This window comes from Electrophorus electricus, chromosome 4 (assembly GCF_013358815.1).
Source record: "Electrophorus electricus isolate fEleEle1 chromosome 4, fEleEle1.pri, whole genome shotgun sequence".
Lineage (NCBI taxonomy): Eukaryota > Metazoa > Chordata > Actinopteri > Gymnotiformes > Gymnotidae > Electrophorus > Electrophorus electricus.
In genome coordinates this window covers 5,845,965-5,864,451 of record NC_049538.1, presented here as the reverse complement: position 1 = coordinate 5,864,451, position 18,487 = coordinate 5,845,965, and the positions used below count along the sequence as shown (strand labels likewise).

Sequence of the window (18,487 nt, the reverse complement as noted above, 5' to 3'; positions counted from 1 at the left end):
GGTCGCGGGGGGTCCGGTGTTCGCCTGAAGAAGCTGGACCACCTGTTGTGTATTTTCTCAGTCCAGGTGAGTGGAGTTTGCTTACTGGCTTCTGGGGAGTGATTGTGCCAAACGCTCCACTGAAGTCTCGGAACAGCATTCTGATGTAAGTGTCCTTATTGTCTACGTGAGACAGGGCCAGGGGGATGCCAGACGTTATGCAGACATGCATGCAAAGCATATCGGTGGGGCTCCAGTGTTGGTGGAGTGAAGTCCTTCATGTGAGCCATGACCAGCTGCACGAAGTGCTTCATGACAATTTTGGCAAGCGCAATGTGGCAATAGTCACTGAGGCACGTGCCTGAGGACTTTTTCATCACTGGGATGTTAGCTGTTGTTTTGAAGCAAGACAAAAGCCAGGGAATTGTTGAAGCTGTCCCTAAAGACGTCAGCTTGCAGCTAGGCCCGCTCCTGGTGTGCACGACTCGAAATGCCCACACTCCCCGTAGGTTCTTCCTCACATCAGCTACATACACAGACAGTACATTGTCACAAGCAGGAGGTGTGATCCTCACTGCTGCTTCCATGTTGGATGCTTCAAAACTGGCACAGAAGGTGTTCCGAGCATGTGGGAGGTGGTATCATGAGGTGACTCTTTTGGTATTCTGGTGGTCTGTATGCTCTACCACACATATTGAGGGATCTTGTTTGTGAAATTACCTTCAATTTTTATTTCACAGGTTTACAACTTTTTCAAAACACTGGCCTATGGCTGGGCCTATGATCAAATTTGCAAGCATCATGCCCCGCAGTTACAACTGCACCTTTTAATTCCTACTCCTATGCAGACTCGAGCAAGCACCCACCAGAGTTGACGTTTGAGTACCGCATTTCAGTTGTTTTCAGTTACTACTCCACACACGAGGATGGGGGGATAACTTTTCCAGAATTGGACCGAGGACAGAAAATTTTAGATATGTAAGCTGTGTTACTACAGTTTCATTAAAATAATACGCCTAGAAATTAAATATATATAACTGATTTATTCTTGATACTAGGTAAATCACTGGTTAATCCCCGGTTCAACAGTCTTTCTTAATTTCATTGGTTATTTAAACTTTCCCATGATTAAGAAAGATAAAATGACTATGTACTTGTTGGATGAATTTGTAATTATCTATATATCATGCCCAGGTTTGTTGTATTGTGTATACACATGTCAGATTTGTTAATGTATGAATGCATCTCAAATTTAAAAAACGTGACAATCCTGAGCGGTGTGGAGACTGGCGTGGCTCAAAGCAGTCTTGAAGTTCTTGAGAATCGTAATTGTGCATTCCTCAGAAACAATTACCCAAAACATTTAAATAATAATTCTAAAGTAAAACTCCAAAGAGGGCAACTGAGGGGATTTTTTCTTGGGTAGTTTAACATGTAAGACAGATGCCTCCAGTAATAGGCCTAGAGGTCAGTGTATGTTTCAGCAGTCTATGGCGACATCTGCTGGTAGTTTACCGAAACAACTTTCTGTATGAAAACTGAAAGTGAACTTGAGTGAGTGCATCGAGCCGCAGTAACCGTCCACGTTTTCCGTAACATTTGAAAAGAGCTGATGAAAAACGAGTCCCACAAAGCAATGCGGCCAACCAGGTACTTTCCGGCCGTTAAAGCGGTCCCAGCGGAAAAACACGAATGTACTTTCAAATGTATGCTTACTATGTATGCGTAGACTGCACGGGGAGCATAATGTAGACCAAGTCTATGGGACCAAAAGGGAGCATGTTTTTTTTTTGTTTTTTTTTTAAATCAACTACATATTACATTTACTTTACTTCAAACTTTTTTTTTTACCACTACTTCTCTTTTCCAGATACCACACATATACACTATACAACATCTTTATTATTTTTGATGCACGTTCTCGTTATTGTTTAAGATATCCTGTCATTTCCTATACAAAATATTAAATGTTAGCTATCTGCATTTTAAACTAGGTTGTCATTTTTAATGTTATAAAATAGTATATTTTATACATTATTGTCTAGCTGGTCAGGATGACACGATGACAGCTAGCTCCCTAGCATAGCTAGTTTTGATAGAAATCACCACAATCCTGTACGTCTTGTCTTTCATACTTGCCCTGAGAGAACCAATAAACTACACTCCACTACACTCCAGTGATATTCACCCATCCTAACACTCTTTTCTTCTCTGAAAAGCACATATCCGTCAATGAAACTGCTGGAGTAAGTTCAGAGACGTATGCTGGATCTGGTATACTGCTGCTAGTCTATGAGGTTCTAAACCAGCTGTTTCCATGGAAACGTGCTGTAGGACTATGGGTATTGTATTTATTTGCGCGGAACGGGAGAATAAAAGGCGATTTGAAACTGAAACCAAACTGAATTATGACCAGCAGTGTTAAATACTAACGTCTCAGAACCTCGTGGCACATAGTAAGTCTGTTTTTGGCTGGTTAAAACTGTATGGTTAAAAAAACAAATTCTCTATGGTGACTTTAAATGCGATTATTACTTCCGGAACCAAAACGTTCAGCGCTATGCCAGGAAAACGGAGATGAAGACCATTTCTGGGTGAATTTATGACGCATCTATGTTGAAATAACTTTAAAAGTCCCAAGGAAATGAGTCGCTGTCAAGAAGAAGTGGAGGTAGGCTAAAGACTGTTTTAAAAATAGTTCGTACTTCAATTACTTTGGCAGAACATATGCAACAGGTAGAGGTGGCACCACACCTTCAAAAGTGGTGGGGCGAAATGCGTGTTATTTGAACATTGACAGTAGTTTGCAAAAGTTAGCTAGCTAGCTAGCTAGGCTATTGAAACATGTTTAAGAGTAGATTCCTGGTGTTTGCACAAGCTTATTTCGAAATACTTATTTCTGCATTTAATCCTTATAGAGTTCATTCTCGATGGATAAGATAGTAGGCCTGAACAAAGTTCTTAAATGTAGATTTGTTCACGCGGTTATCTTGGCAACATCCAAATGATGTCAAGTTCTACAAAGCAGGATCCTAACTAAGCTATATTAATGGAGAGAGAGCATGTCTCAAAAACAGAAAAGCATGGCATGGCACGCAATTTTCAAATGTTTCAATTACCATGTACGCACAAAAAGTGAACCCTTTTTGACAAAACATCTTCGTAGTCTGTAGTATTGACTAAATACAACTTTAGCACATGTAAGCTACTACAATGCTATAACCTGTCCTATCTTGATCTTGAGCCTAACTCAAATAATCAATGCCTGCTGTATGTCAATTTGTATTACTCATTACCACAAAAGTCCAATGTACACACGTTTAACCAGCATGTTGTAGCTATGTTAGCTACATTAAACTTTCAGTGACATGCTACTCGTAAGCTGAATAAACATGGGGAGGGGGGTTGCTGTTTGTTTGTTTGTTTGTTAACGTGTGCCGCTCTTATTGGTTCTAAAAAAGACAAACTTAATCAAACTTTGTCCTCTACTGGTAAGACGGACTGAAGGGCGACCCCGCTTTGGCCGCGCGCTGGTCACAGCGACGTTCGGTGTCATTGCCTCGCTGCGATCAAATCTGTATAAGCCAGTGTAATTATTATACTTTAAGTAGCTGGCTAGTGGATAGGACGTAGTATTAAAAGTGTTCACAAGCTCCTTGTATATTACTTTATATATATGTTAGTACAACCGAGGTGGTGATGTGTAGGTGTGTTTAGGTATCCTGTGCATATGCTTATACAGAGGTAATTATCACGAACAAAACGTTGTGAGGGACATATATGGATGCGATTGGTGATACATAAATATATAAGGTTTGGTTTTGATATCTGTACCGCTGTAAGCATTGTGGTTGTTATTATTTTCCAATACAAGGGGAAACACACAAATTCCTGTACATATTTTAAGAATTTGTTAAAAGTGAACATTTTTATGATGCATATTATGAATTTATTTCTGCTTCTACACTTACTTCAGATAATTAGGATTGTAATTAGTAGAGATGGACATTTCAGATAAAAGTGGCATTCGGTATTAAAGGCATCATTCAACATATATTTGTCAGTGTAGCTACATGCATGAATAGGTCTATTGTGTGTTTCTGAGCAGATATGAAAATAGAAACTTGAGCACCTGGCACTGTGTGACCATAACAACAGTCTACTCGCTTCTGTAAGGCCTGTGTACGATCACAACAGGATATTTTTTTGTTACCAATTTTTAGTAACAACTATTCTAAATATTTATGGGCTGTAAACTGTTAATGTGCAACTTTTCATAACACAACAATCTTGTTTCGTATTCTCACCCTGATGCGGAAGAATGACACATGGCACAAATGACAGATCTAATTGCTTATACACTACCAGTCACATTCTCAGCACAGATTCTGATGATGGGTTTATGGATACTGAGATCTTCACCTCTGAACACAAGAACACAGTCTTCTATCTCTCTACCCTGGGAACCGTGTGGTCACCTGTTGGCGTTAACTTCAATAAAAACTTTCCCATTTAAGTTTTAAGGTTTTTTTTGTTGCTGTTGGTTTTGTTCAAGGCAACATTCCCCATGAGAATTTTCATAATATGTACGAATACGAATGCAAATAGAATGCCTTCCAGGATGCCTTCCACTGACCACATTGCAACGCGGCAGGCTGGTTTGGACCTTTGCGTCTAGCTGGCCTTTAGGGTGTGAGTACCGTTGCTGTGGGAGAGCTTGTGCTGTGCCCCGTCCAAACACGCTGTGCTTGTTGTTCTGCTGCCTCAGCTGGAAAAAAGCGTCAGGCAGCTGAGAGAAAGGTTCCATGGCAAGATTCCCATCGACAAGGCAACTTTGCTCATGCGACGCTATAGCAACGACCACCGGATGGTCGCCACAGAAATTGTCCTGATGAAAGACAGAGGTAAAAGGAAAGTCACTCCTAAACAGTGGCACCATTTCTAGACGACTTAAACTCTAAACCAAACTTTAACACCTTTCGTTATATTACATTACGTACTTTCCTTATGAGTTGTCTCATATGCAGAACTGGACGATGATGACAAATGGCATCTGGAAAACGACCCAGTGGTGAAGGTAAGGTCCTCCTCATTTGGTTGATGACTCTGTGCTTATCGTTGTTATGGCATGCGCACTTTGCCTGAGTGAAACTAAGCGGATATTCTGCTTGCTCACAGAATGTGGTTCAGAAACTGCAAGCTGAGGACAGAGAACAGGTACAGTACCCCCCCGGGCACTGAACACATACAGGTACACATTAGGTACGGTCCACACATGTAAAGCTTTACCCCCCCCGGCACTGGACACATACGGAATGCCGCAGATGCAGTGCCTGTTTTGTGATCACCCAGGAGACTGAATAATGAAACCTCGTGTTGCAGGACAATAAGGAAAAGCAGCCATCGAAAAGCGATGGGGACTCTCGTCGGAAAGTAAGTGACGAGCCGACCCTCTGCTCTGAGTAACGTTGCCCAATTAAACAGCAGAAGCCCTTGTACTGAACTGACCTGTAATCTCTCTCCAGCCTAAAACAAACAAAGACCCAAAGAACGACAGGGACATACAGGTCAGTCACCCCAAACCCTCTTCTGTCCTGTACCTTTATAAATATACATAAATACCACAAAGAACCTTTGCAGCTTTGTGAAAGGATGTGATCTTACAAGGTCACCGCACCTTTGACCTCAGAATGCAAACGTACAGAGCTGTCATGTTTAAGCTGGTGTGCGTGCGCAGGAGCTCGGCCAGAACCTCCGCGTGCTGCCTCTGACCGAGAAGAACAAGCGCATGTTTGACCAGGCGCAGAAGGACGAGATCCCTTCCGCCATTCACCAGTTTGCCTGTCAGCAGTGCGACCAGGACTGGTGGCGACAGGTGCCGCAGAGGAAGAGGGTACGGGCGCACCACACGTCACGCCATCCGACTGACGGCAGTCTGTATGGGAAAGCGCCGAATTCAGACCCCAGTGTGCCTAGCACGTGTAGCGCGTCGGTCAGCGTGTGAGCTGTGGTCTTCCCCAGGTGTCGCGCTGTCGTCGGTGCAAGAAGAGATACGACCCCGTGCCACCAGACAAGATGTGGGGCATCGCTGAGTTCTTCTGCCCGAACTGCGCTCGCTCGTTCAAGTAAGCACCACGGGGGTTGACATAACACCTGCAGGTGGACTGTCGGAAATCCACCACTAGAGTTGAAGGTTTGGCCTGTTCTGATGCACGGGTGTCGGGGGTTCGGTGTTGAGCTGACTCAGGGCTGTAAAGGAGAGACAGCTCTCAACCCTGTGATGCACTTGCACTCCCGGGAATGCAGCCAGTCCTGCGTTGTTCAGATGACCCCATCCACACTGGTGATCTTGCCTGGTGTGATGCTTACTCCGAAGTCTCAAGCGTGATTCCCAGTTTCTACATACAGGCCCTGGCCGGTAATTCCCTGTGGTTAAACGCAATGCCAGATCCTAGTCTCGCCTCGAGTGATTTGTGTCTTCTTCCAGGGGCTTCGGAAGAATGGACCTAGGCTCTCCCTGCTACGGCTGCCGGGCAATCATACTCCCATCCCAAATCCTGCCTCCGCGGCGGGGGAACGCAGGGCGTAGAGGAAGGCACCAGCACAGCTGCCTGGCCGAGGACTGCTACAACAGACAGGGTAATGCAGCACTGCTGGCAACCACTAGATGGCAGCAACACAGAAATTTAGGCAGTTTAATAGAACACCAAAGAGTACAAGTCACCTTAGAGAAATGAATCTTTTCATAGATGAAGCTGTCTTCTGGGTGCTTTTTGAGGTGTAGAGACTATCCCATCTGTTGCTGTTATTGGTCAGACACTCATCTGTGTTCGTTACTGGTTTCTTTCTGAACATGGGACAGCATGGGACGGGCATAGCAGGGAATCGTGTACCGATAAGAAAATGACAAGCACAGCAGTTTTACATGACCTTTTACACATATCAGTGTCACTATGGAGATGAACGTGATCTAGCACTCAAAAATGTTCAGTGGAAATATCAAATTTCCACACAGTGGTGTGGAACCTGACCATGGTTGAAGGTTGGCTAACACAACTCTTGCATAACGACAGATAAGTCTCTGGTGTTTCCAATAAATAACAGGTTCGAATCAAGAGGACGTGTGATATTGCTCTACCTAACAGAATGTTTGTTTGTGTGTGTGTGTGTGTGTGTGTGTGTGTGTGTGTGTGCACACCAGAGCGCTACGTGCCTGGCACAGAATGCGTCCACCCACACAGCAGGCAGAGGAACAGGAAGCCTCGCGTGGTGAATCCCAGCGAAGCCCACATCAGCAGCGGCTCCACGGTGGACACGTGCGTGAGCCAGGGCAGCCTCGTTGAGCAGCTCTTCGACCTCATCCTGGAGGACATCGGCGAGCAGGAGGAGGAAAGCGACTTTGACTCAGATGGCAGCGGCTGAAGGGGTCGCCGCCAACCCACCGACAGGGATGTCAGCGAGAAGACTGGCTTAACCCTGAAGCTGTGCGTTTACAATCCGATTCTCAGTACGTGTGCGTGTGCCACTGAGTTCTGGGGACGCAGTGATCTTCCCTAGCAATTCAGGAATCTGGAGCATATTTAGAGCCTTCTATTGTAAATATTCGCTGTCATTCTATAAAAGACTCGTAACAGTAACATCATGTAACCTTTAGTTTACATCTTTGCATCCCTGTGGCCAAACACAAGTAAGGGTTCATGCCACTATGGATAATTCAGTATGCTTCTAATTGGGTAGCCACACTGATATTCTCTGTTTTTGTAAACTGTTCAGTTCATGTATATCCTCTAAATCTATTTTTGGTCAGTTTAGTTAAAGGAAGAACAGTTCACGAAGTCCGAGGAAAACGACGTCTCACACACTCTTAAGACCACGCGAAGTGCAACGCTCAAAACCTCCAGTACAAAATCACCACAACTTAAATAACACAAAACTGAACTGTATCCCTGTGTCGGCTCACACGCATAGTCATAATCTCTATATATCTCTCCTTTCTTTTCAGCCATGCACTTAAATTCTGCAGTGAGGTTCTTTTATACATGCTTCATATATATTCACTTCACAGCACTGTGGTGAGGCGGACGCAAGGACGCCGACACAGCTTTTCAGCGGGGTTTCCCTGGGACAGCGGCCTAACGTCCCTGCTTGATCAGACTAGAGACAGAATTTCAGACAGTTTCCGCTAGTTAGGGCCCTGTGCTATGATGCTAGCGGCCTGTGGGTATATATACGGACTGGTGGCAATAAAGGTGGAGAATGTTAGAAGTATGCAGGGCTGTATCATTTGTTGTGGTTTCTTTGTAATATCTCGCCTGGCTTGGTTTGTTTTTTTGGGGGGGGGCGGGGGGTTTTGTGGGCAGCTGGGTTTACTTTTCAGACACTTTGTGTCTACAGTTGTAATTCCATGGTTATTCTGCACTGATGTAAACCAATATCGTAGAACACGCAGATGAAACCTAAAGCGTTTTAAGGTTACAATGTTATAAGTGACAATCTCACACAATGGCACAAAATGCGATTAATTTTTTTTGTAAGTTATGGCTCCTTAAACACACTGAGTTTTCTTAATAAAATGAGAATATCGGTTAAGACATTTTAAGATTATTTTTCAAAGTGCTGAGTGTCAGTTGCTCTCAGGTATAGACTTCCAAAGATAGCAGCTTGCCACATGCCACTGAACTTACAATTTGCTGTTCTCTTGACCTACTAGCATTCTTTATTTACCCATGTCTCGTATGCAGCAGGATTTGGCCAGATCTCTGAAGAGGGTGCACCAAGAGCTCGCAATTGTGAGTTCTGGAGTCTGCCTTTGTTTTAAAAGGACTTCTCAACAATAAAGACCAAATCCTAAATCCTACAAACCTTGTGTAGTCTGTCTTGAAGAGAGTTTTGCATGAGTGCATCAAGCAAAAAAAATCCACAAAACCCAAAAACAGACCATCAGCAGCCACCATGATTGTGTCTGACAAATAAACAACAGTCAAAAAAGGTGTGGGTTTTCAAACATACCTCCAGCCCTACACCACAGGTCTAAAATCACACTAATACATTTATGGCATTTAGCTAACACTTATCCAAAGCGACTTACAGTTATGAATAGTAAATGTGTGAGAACAACATGTAATGGATATTGTCGATATTGGGAAACTCTTCTCATAGGGTCTCCTACAGCAGTAACGACCAGAATTCGATACCGTTGCTGTGAAAAGAGGACTATTGATCACAGTATATATAGGCTACTGTACATATGTGATGGAGTAGCTCAATCCCAGACCCCAGGGAGACACGTGAAAGGTGTGGCTTAGGTGCAATGCACAAAACCACAAACCCGTTCTGTGTTGCACAGAAACACAACAGTTTGTATGCTGTTACATTTGCAGCATTTACCTGACACTTTTATCCAAAGCGATTTACAACTTTGACTGAGTACAGTTTCAGCAATTGAGGGTTAATGGCTTTGCTCAGGGGCCCAACTGGCAACCTGATTAGTAGTCGAGTTCCTGTTCTGGAGGATCTGCTGTCATTTTCCCACTGTGGAACAGAGCTTCTCCGGGGACCTGACCATTCAGTGCCCCTTCCAGCATTTTTCCGTTCGGATTCAGAATGGTGACACACACAAGCCTAGACGACACAGAGGGAGACTAAACACAGCTCCCCTACCCTCCCAGCTGAACAGGAGAGATCTTCGGTAGAGATCAGTGACATCCATCTTCTAGGACTTGACTTTTAATGGTCATGTTACAAGGAGGCTTGTATTGCCACAGTACAGCACGGGGTCACGATAACTAGAACAGGTGGGATTATAATTTGGCAGCAGCGAAGGCGAAGTGAATCGTGAGCCTTCATAGAGGTTCAGTATTAGATAACGGTTTCCCCAGTGTGGCTCATTTTTGTGCAGATTTATGTAAAGAAATGTAAGAGACATTCACATGGAGAGAAACACCTTTTTATTATAGCAGATATGGACTGCTGTGTATTAAATGTATTTTGGGTTAGAGCAGGTGAATTCCAGACAGGGCAGATCAGAACTATAGCCTAAATAGCTTAGATTACTATTTTTCCAAAATGACTCTGCAAATTACTTTTTTAAGCAAATATACATCAGTTTGTCAACAAATAACTAATTGGATTCTTAGTTTAAAGCCACAAAACAAGAAAACAATGACGAATACATAAATTCACATTCAGATGACTTTCTCCAACGAGTTTGCTTAGAAGCAAAAAAAATATATAAAAACCCTAACAGGCCACAACAAAGTGGCCACAGGGTGTGTCCTGGAGAACCTTTATAACACCTTCAGCACAACGAGATCCTGTCTACCACCTCAGCCAGAACAGACTGAGAGATTTTACATCACAGACGCTTTACCTTTTCACTTTCTTCGACAAAATGTTAATGGTTTGGCTTCTTCTTTTTTTGTTGTTGTTGGATTTTTCTTTTGCCCTGATGTTAAAAGTTTTCATCATAGCAGTCCTCAAGCTAGGAATTGATTAAAGTGCACTGATGCATTTTAAATATAACCTTTAAATCTCATTTTAAATGCAGGTGCTTGAATTTAAACATGTTCTTTGGTACATTTCTTGCAGGATCATGTTCACAGGAGTAGCTGTGGTGCTGATAACAGTGATGGCAGAAGCCAGGACTGGATAAGAGCAACATTTTGTGTCCCAGTTTACTGAGAGAGTTGCGTGAAGATGTTCTCCCTATGGTTTCACTACTATATCTCACCTGATTTTGGAAAGCGAAGGGTCGGTTGTGGTGTAAGGACACAGTAAAGGTGATTGTGAGAAAGTGGTTACTGTAGAGCAGTGGGGACCAACAAATCTGCTGTATAAAGATACAGGAAATGTAGCAGAAACATTGAGACATTGTATTTAAAAAGCCTTGTGTAGCAATACTAAATCATTAGTAGGCCACACATCACTAATATCCCAATACAATGATAATGTGAACCAGAAATTATGTGATGTGATCTCTCCTCAGCAACTCCACTGAACCTGGCTCCTTCTGCTCAGAGACCAAAGAGTGCTTGCTCTATGATCTGATCTGTCAAGGAAATGAGTATGAGGTGAGTCCCTAACACTTTCGCACCTCTACACAACAAAGGACAATGTGTGGGTTGTTTTATTTCTTATGTTTTTGTTTTTTGTTTTTTTTTAAGGTCCGCCATTATGAGGCTGTTAAGCCTCAACTACATCAGAGGTGAAAACGAAGCATGTGTGTGAGAAAGAGAGAGAAACACTTATCACTGCTAAAATTCTTTTACTTTTGTAGTTGTAAACATTGACATGACAACGCCGGTCATCATTAAAGTGGAACGTGAATTCAGCAAGTTCAACAAATCTATCTATGTCGTCAATTTTCCGTTACACCTGGCCTACCAGAAGCATGCCCCCAAACCCATCGACAGCTTACAGGACAGTGGCATGCCAGTCTTGCATATTATGGCATATGTTCAAGTCCTGCCTAGTGCGCAAGTTCACTTGCACGCTTCGTCTCTGAGCTGCAGGTGTTCTTGGATGACCTGCCGGATATGAGGGTGTATGTTGAACAGTACGGTGGCTGGATGGTGTCAGCAACATCCAGCATTCAGGCTTATTTCCTGAAGGACGCGCTCAACTGCGTCCAGGCAACCTACCACAAAGATTACCACTACTACACTATAGCAGGTCCTTTCCTTTGTCCACTCCTTTCTGCTGTCATTCTAGAAGCTTCTGCTGTTCACTCCGTCTTTGTTGTGTGTGTGTGTGTGTGTTTCCAGCCTGGTGAAGCTGACGAACAGACATAATGAGGTGTGGTATGTGGTCCACGGCACGCCAGTGTGTGCAGCATCTGGCTAATGCTTCTCCACTCTCCCTGCACAGGGTCAAAGGTGAAGCAACACAAATGCGCTCAACAGAGAAATCTACTGTCTTCCGTGTGCAGAGGTTTACACAGCCATACTCAACTGGGATTCTGGGTTTGTATTGTGTTTTCTGTTTCAGGAACAGCAGATGGGGCCCATTCGGATGTTGGAGGCGTATCTGCCTACTTTTGCATTTTTGCCGATGATCAAAACCCTTGTGAACTAAATCATTTTGAAGTAAATAGTCTTTTGACTAGTGGCTTGGTTTTTACTGAAAGGTCTTTATGTTACTCCTGTATCTGACTCATGTAGATTTTAAAAGACTCGTTTTAATAATGTTGTTTTCTATACCAGGCTGAAAACGTTTGCTTAAAAATGTAAAATAAATGAAGGAAATCTTCCATGTTTATTTTACCTTTATGAATACATTATGATAGGTTAGTATCAACCAAACTGCATTTTCCTGATAGTTCCATGCCAGCAGAGGTCGCAATAACCAAACAAGGCAGCATCTTCGTTACTGATAATAATGAAATATTAAGAAAGGAGAAACTTATCCGATCTAAAGCGCGTGAGCACTGAGGGGTCTGTGTGTGCGCGCGTGCGCCTGTGTCAAGTTGCGTGAAGACACTTCCGATTTAACCATTATTTTCCATGCACATGCTTGCGTTACATCCAAATATTGCAGCCCAACACAAAGTTCTAAGTTCAAGAAGTCCTGTACAAGCACACGGTTATTGTGTGCAGCAGTACTTTCAAATGCAAATGGTGTGGCACAAGGTGGGATAGAGATAGCCGGGGGGGAATCTAAAACAGTGACAGCTACAATGTGTAAAGTTTCCAGTAAAATAAATATGACAGAAGTTGCGCAAGAAGCCAAAATCGTTTCATAATAAGAAAACCACTATAAACGTACGCACTGCACGGTGCATTACACTATTCCCGTGCCATTTATACGGGTTACGAACGGCAAGCATACTGCGTAATGGGACACGGGCTCTCCCGATTCTGATAAAGGTCATCATCAGATGTGATCCGACCTGGCAGAATAGCTAGAGCTTTGTTCATCGTGTAGATCATCTGACTCAGGAGACTCTTATCACCCTTGAACTGTGTTATCTCCAGAGCCCCTGTAATCCAGGTTACCTCAACTGGCTACTTGCTGTGTTCGTTTTATTACCGGGGAATGCGCCAGCACAATGTTCCACCCTGTTTTAATCAGGGGACTCTGATTGTTATGTTACTACAGCGGCACAAACGTACGCCATGGTGTACATAAACTACCATATTACAAGCTTTCAGTCCAAGGGGAAGCAGTCAGGTGAATGACCGGAGTCCCGGAGTTACAGAGCGCCACTGTCTGTGGGGACATGATTTTATGCGCTAAAATCGGAATTATCGTGTATATTGCTGTCTCCTGAGCAATTCAGTGTCGTGATTCTTTTCAGTTCACAAATCTTAGCGAAATTCTCATAAATACGGACGGAGGAATGGACGCGTCTTCTCCAGTTAGTCATCCTCCGGTCCTCCCCCTGTGACTGGGGATGCGTGAGCCTGCTCTCCGCAGGTGTGCCAAAGGCATGTTTATTGCACTCGGCCGCGGGGCAAAGTCCTGCGGTGGGGCTCGTGCACACCGCCAACTGTTCGGTGTTCGCCGCACGCCGCATCGCTCGCCCGGACCTGCACGCACTGCCCCGCCTCGGAGCGCCAGGTCGGGAGCACGCTGCTCACCCTCTCCGCGTGGCAATGAACGAGCCCCAGGATGGGGCCCCGCACAGGGCCGGGCACGTGGTCCCCCTGGAGGGACCGTCAGCATGTGAGTGGCGTCTCGCGCGACAGCGACCACAGCTCCTCTCACAGCTCGCGAGCTCGGGAGGTGCAACCAGCGCTTCCTTTCTGTTGTGTTAAAAACGAATCTGTAATTGATCAGAAAAGAGCTTTGCATGATTTGTGATATGAAATGTGCTGCTATGAAACGTACAGTTTTGTAACAAGCTCAGTCCGTCATTTACTAATCGCATCAATCCCATTTAGTTCATTCTCCGGCTTGTTCTGAACTATTTTTGCTGTTCTCTGCTAGCTGAACTAAAGCAAACCATGGAGAGTGCATAATTAAACTACAGTTTATAGTTCAATGTAAGTGATAAGTGAGGCTATAGCTGAGGTGGCTTTTACAGCATATCAGAACTACCGTTCTTACGCTGCTGGTATAAGACCACATACTCTTATTCGCATATTGTATTATTTCTATACAGTACTGTGCAAACGTTTTAGGCCACCAATAGATTTGTTGTTTTAGCACTATTAATGACCGTAATTATTTCTGTCTCTTTATTAAGATACAAACAGAAAATATGTAGACATAATAAAAAAAAATTAAAAAACACACAGAAACAAATTAGCTTCTACAGGCAAAAGGCCACACATCACTAATATCCTAATACAGTATTTATTTATTTATAGTATTTAGTGTGACCTCCCTTGGCGTTGAGGACATCTTCAACTCTCTTGGAGTTGAAGTTTTCTGAAGCCATCTTCTGGTATATTAGACCAGGATTCTTTCAATATTTCCCAAAGTTTAGATCTCTTTAGATTGAGGCTGTCTTGTCTTGCTATTGTTCAAGTGTAAGGGTAGGTCACACTAAATACCTGTCACTGTAGCCTACAGAAACTGTTTTTAATACTGCATATGAATTTCCTGTGTTATCTGGGTGTAGTCTTATTAAGAGACTGAGAAATAATTATATGTGGTAATTATACAATTGCTAAATCTAATGCGGGCCTAAGACTTTTTCACAGTATGGTATATATTTTTAATTCATTAATATTTTGAATTTAAATTTAGCTTTACTTTGGTTCTTTTTTGTTGAAGGCCTGGTCACTTTGGAATCCAAATCCTCCATTTAATAGATAAATGAAACATAACTATAACCACAACATCTGCGAAGCCGGCATGGAATCAGGGTGTTGTAGTGATTGGACTTTTGTCACGGATAATGTCCGGGGACCACTTACACATTTGGAAGCAGTGAATCAGTGACAAAAGCCTTTGACATTCACTAAAGTGATATGCCCTGTTCTACCGTGCCTGATGGAATTCTGTGAACGAGATGGTTTTTGTAACCTCTGACCTCCCATAGCTGTGGAACTGAAGAGAGACCCTGATCCTCGTGTGCAGGAGGAGGTCTGTCCTGTATGTGGGGACCGAGTGTCAGGGTACCACTATGGGCTGCTGACCTGTGAGAGCTGCAAGGTAAGCCTGACCACCAACCCCCCGCCCCCTTTTTTTTGAGGGACTATTAATGGAATTAATGTTACAGTCCTGTAATGTTTTAAGCCCTCCCACCCCCAACCCTGGGAGGGCCACACCCTCTCCCTCGCTCTCTCTCTCTCTCTCTCTCCCTATGTCCCCTCAGGGCTTCTTCAAGCGCTCTGTGCAGAATAACAAGCGCTACATCTGTGCGGAGAGGCAGAGCTGTCCCATGGACCTGGCCCAGAGGAAGCGCTGTCCGTACTGCCGCTTTCAGAAGTGCCTGGCCGTGGGCATGAGGAGAGAGGGTAGGCCTTCCATTCCTGCATACACACATGTGGACCCTCCACTCAGTCTGAGTCAGTAAATGAGCCTCCCATTGCAGTCTCCTGTGCCCTTCACACTGGGACTCGGAGATGAGCGTGCCAGCATGAGGTGAATCATTCTGCTAGGCTATCAGAGACACGTGTGCGGCAGCCTTCGTTTCACGTATCTTTGAACTCATAAAACAAGGGCAACAGGAGACTTTGATGGCGTAGATAAAACAGGCTAAAAACACACCGTCCTGAAAGCCAGAGAGGGGTTATTTATCGGTGAGCAACGCGACAACTCTGACAGAACGTCTAGGAGGAAAATTTATATGCTGCATGTTGTTCCTTTATGGGGCCACATTTAGCAAGCGCGCCTGATCATCAGAGCAGCTATGGAGCGGGCTTTGGGCCTAGCCGAGGGGTTGTGGTATGATTTAAACTACTTTCTTCAAACGTCAACAGCTGTGCGTGCAGACAGAATGAGAGGCGGACGAAACAAACTCGGACCCCTTTATCGTCGGGACAGGCAACTGAAGCAGCAGAAGGGGGGATCCCAGCAGACAAGCACCGAGCTCTACGGGATCAAACTGGAAGCAGTGCAGGGTCCTTTACCTGCCCTGCCGCACGACTTTCACCTCCTGCCCAGCCCCTTCTCCGCACCTCTTGGACCTGACCCCTTCCACCAATCACAGCACCTTCCTCCCAGCAACAGCCAATCAGAGCTCCCCGCGGCACTGGACTGCAGCATGGTCAGAGACAGAGCGCTGGCCGATCCGCCCCTCCCCTATGCTGGACTGTACCACCCCGGCTTCCACGGTTACCCTCATGAGAAAAGGGAGGTGCCTTTCAGCTACAGCCCCGCCTGCGGAACACCGCCAACGCCAGCCACACCGCACGTGCTCTCCAGCACCGTGAACACGCCCATCTCCAGGCACACGCCCACATCCATGCTCACGCCCATCTACCCGCGCGTGCCCGCCTCGGGGCTGACCCCACCCCTTCAGCATGACTCTGGCTGCTTCCTGGGTGAGCTCCTGCAGGGCGAGCCGGACGAGGCGCAGGTGTGCGCGCGCGTGGTGGCCAGTTTGCGCAGGGAGCAGGCCAGCCGCGGAAAACACGACCGCCTCAACACCTTCAGCATCATGTGCAAAATGGCCGACCAGACCCTGTTTGGCCTGGTGGAGTGGGCACGCAACGGCGCACTGTTCAAGGAGCTCAAGGTAGAAAAGCACATGCTCGCGCACACAAAACACCAACAGTTATACTGTACTACCACAGGAGTGAGGGTTTAAATATTACTGTAACTATTGTTATTGTATAAATATGAATGTTACTGTAGAAATGTTACTGTAACTCAATCCTGCTTATCCTAAATCTAAACCTAGCCATAATCCTGGCAACATTCTCACCTAAAACTAATCCCATGTCTTTCCATAAACATGATCTTAATACTAAACCTAGACAAACCTAGACATTTTGAATGTTATTCATCAGCAAGCAAAATAAAAAGAAAAGGTAAAGTGTACCTGGGCTCGTTGCTGTATGTTATGGTGCGTTCTGTCTGGCAGGTAGTGGATCAGATGGTGCTTCTGCAGAGCTGCTGGAGTGAGCTCCTGGTCCTGGATCACCTGTGCCGGCAGGTGGCTTATGGAAAAGATGGTAGCATCTACCTAGTTACCGGGCAACAGGTGATGCCCCATTACCTGGGTTTGTTTAGGCCCCCAGGGCAGCTGCCATTTCTCAGACACAAGCAGTGAGGAGAGTTATGGAGGTTACCCTCCTCTCTTTTGCCTGTGGCAGATTGCAGTGTCGACGGTGCTGTCCCAGGCGGGAGCGACGCTGAGCAACCTCGTCTCCAGGGCGCAGGACCTCGTGGCGAAGCTCAGAGTCCTTCAGCTAGACAGATCGGAGTTTGTCTGTCTCAAGTACCTGGTTCTTTTCAACCCAGGTGCGTTGCGTTTGCCCGACACCTCGTACCAGCACTGCACGGGCATGTTTTTGGGGCCAGGCGGAGACCATAGGTCTCCATTTTCTCTCACGCTGGACCAGCGGATCAGGGCCTTCAGATTCATCTGAAGTGTAAAGTTGCATGTGTCAGTGTTGGGGCTAAACTGCACCATGGTAGATCTCCACCCCTTTCTCTACACAAGTACCCTTTACTCCCAATCCTGGAGACCTGTACAGTGTTGGGGTTCCTTTACAGGTTTCTCTGCTCGAGATATCCATTCATGATGATGATGGGAATAGATGTGGGGGGCAATAGAATTCAAGGATAGAATCCCAGTTTTATATTCCTTCAGTCTCATTCTGTCTACATTTCTAATGTGTCTCTGTGTGTGTGTGTGTGTGTGTGTGTGTGTGTGTGTGTGTGTGTGTGTGTGTGTGTGTGAGAGACAGATGTGAAGTTGGTGCAGGATCGCCGGCAGGTGGAGCGCACACAGGAGCGGGTGAACAGGGCTCTGATGGAGCACACGGCACGCACCCACCCAGGTCACTCGGACAAGTTCGGCCAGCTGCTGCTCCGGCTCCCCGAGGTGCGCAGCATCAGCCTGCAGGTGGAGGAGTACCTGTATCAGCGCCACCTGCTGGGTGACCTGCCCTGCAACTCCCTACTCACAGAGATGCTGCATACCAAACACACTTGAGCCACTGGTAGAAAATACAAACCACAAAGCTCTTCCATTGCAGGATGTCTAATACAAACAGCGGTGAATAAAATGCTTAATTGTATTCCACCCCTACCCCATCACCTTGTTATTAATGATGACAGATTTGACTCAGCAACCCCAAGCATTTCTGGGTGCAGTGCGAGTGTTTCTGCTGTTAAAGGCTTCCGCTGTCAGTAAACTCACACTAGATGGTGACACATTAACGATCAATGTCCAGGAAACACGTGTACTTCAGATTAATGTGGATCTGTGTATGCAATGTATCAGTCATTTCTATTTATCATTCAATGACAACAATTATTTAGCATAAAAAACAAAAACTTATGAGCACAAAAAAGAAAGGAATTCAAATTTAAAATAAACGTTCAAAGGAAAAATAAAATGACAAAAAAAATCTGAGCTGAAATGGTTCCTACTGAAAACTGAAGACAC

General features: G+C 45.0%; 3 protein-coding genes across 3 annotated transcripts; all 3 read left to right on the top strand.

Moving 5' to 3' along the window:
* Nucleotides 1-2,382: 2,382 nt before the first annotated feature.
* shfl (shiftless antiviral inhibitor of ribosomal frameshifting) lies at nucleotides 2,383-8,836 on the top strand. The gene is made up of 10 exons (XM_027017309.2): nucleotides 2,383-2,650; nucleotides 4,748-4,883; nucleotides 5,007-5,056; nucleotides 5,158-5,196; nucleotides 5,362-5,412; nucleotides 5,505-5,546; nucleotides 5,717-5,872; nucleotides 6,001-6,104; nucleotides 6,467-6,618; nucleotides 7,181-8,836. Exons 1-10 carry the CDS (start codon nucleotides 2,624-2,626, stop codon nucleotides 7,399-7,401), a joined length of 978 nt encoding a protein of 325 aa, XP_026873110.1. The 5' UTR covers nucleotides 2,383-2,623; the 3' UTR covers nucleotides 7,402-8,836.
* Nucleotides 8,837-10,952: 2,116 nt separating this feature from the next.
* On the top strand, nucleotides 10,953-13,391 carry soul5 (heme-binding protein soul5; the record flags this gene model as incomplete). The annotated part of the gene is made up of 3 exons (XM_035525087.1): nucleotides 10,953-11,048; nucleotides 11,451-11,636; nucleotides 11,725-13,391. Coding segments are annotated over 3 exons (378 nt in total), but the record flags the coding sequence as incomplete, so codon positions are not given.
* nr5a5 (nuclear receptor subfamily 5, group A, member 5) lies at nucleotides 13,092-18,351 on the top strand. Its single transcript, XM_027017315.2, has 8 exons — nucleotides 13,092-13,146; nucleotides 13,393-13,641; nucleotides 14,966-15,078; nucleotides 15,242-15,383; nucleotides 15,849-16,606; nucleotides 16,955-17,074; nucleotides 17,187-17,334; nucleotides 17,784-18,351. Exons 1-8 carry the CDS (start codon nucleotides 13,092-13,094, stop codon nucleotides 18,029-18,031), a joined length of 1,833 nt encoding a protein of 610 aa, XP_026873116.2. The 3' UTR covers nucleotides 18,032-18,351.
* The last annotated feature ends 136 nt before the right edge of the window (nucleotides 18,352-18,487 follow it).

Excerpts from the sequence above, each read along its gene's own strand:
- shfl (XM_027017309.2), top strand. The coding sequence starts at position 2,624 with ATGAGTCGCTGTCAAGAAGAAGTGGAG. Across the intron at positions 5,197-5,361 it reads AAGCTGAGGACAGAGAACAG|GACAATAAGGAAAAGCAGCC; the intron begins GTACAGTACCCC and ends CTCGTGTTGCAG. Across the intron at positions 5,873-6,000 it reads AGGTGCCGCAGAGGAAGAGG|GTGTCGCGCTGTCGTCGGTG; the intron begins GTACGGGCGCAC and ends GGTCTTCCCCAG.
- nr5a5 (XM_027017315.2), top strand. The coding sequence starts at position 13,092 with ATGGTGTACATAAACTACCATATTACAAGCTTTCAGTCCAAGGGGAAG. Across the intron at positions 13,642-14,965 it reads CCTGGAGGGACCGTCAGCAT|CTGTGGAACTGAAGAGAGAC; the intron begins GTGAGTGGCGTC and ends GACCTCCCATAG. Across the intron at positions 15,384-15,848 it reads CGTGGGCATGAGGAGAGAGG|CTGTGCGTGCAGACAGAATG; the intron begins GTAGGCCTTCCA and ends AAACGTCAACAG.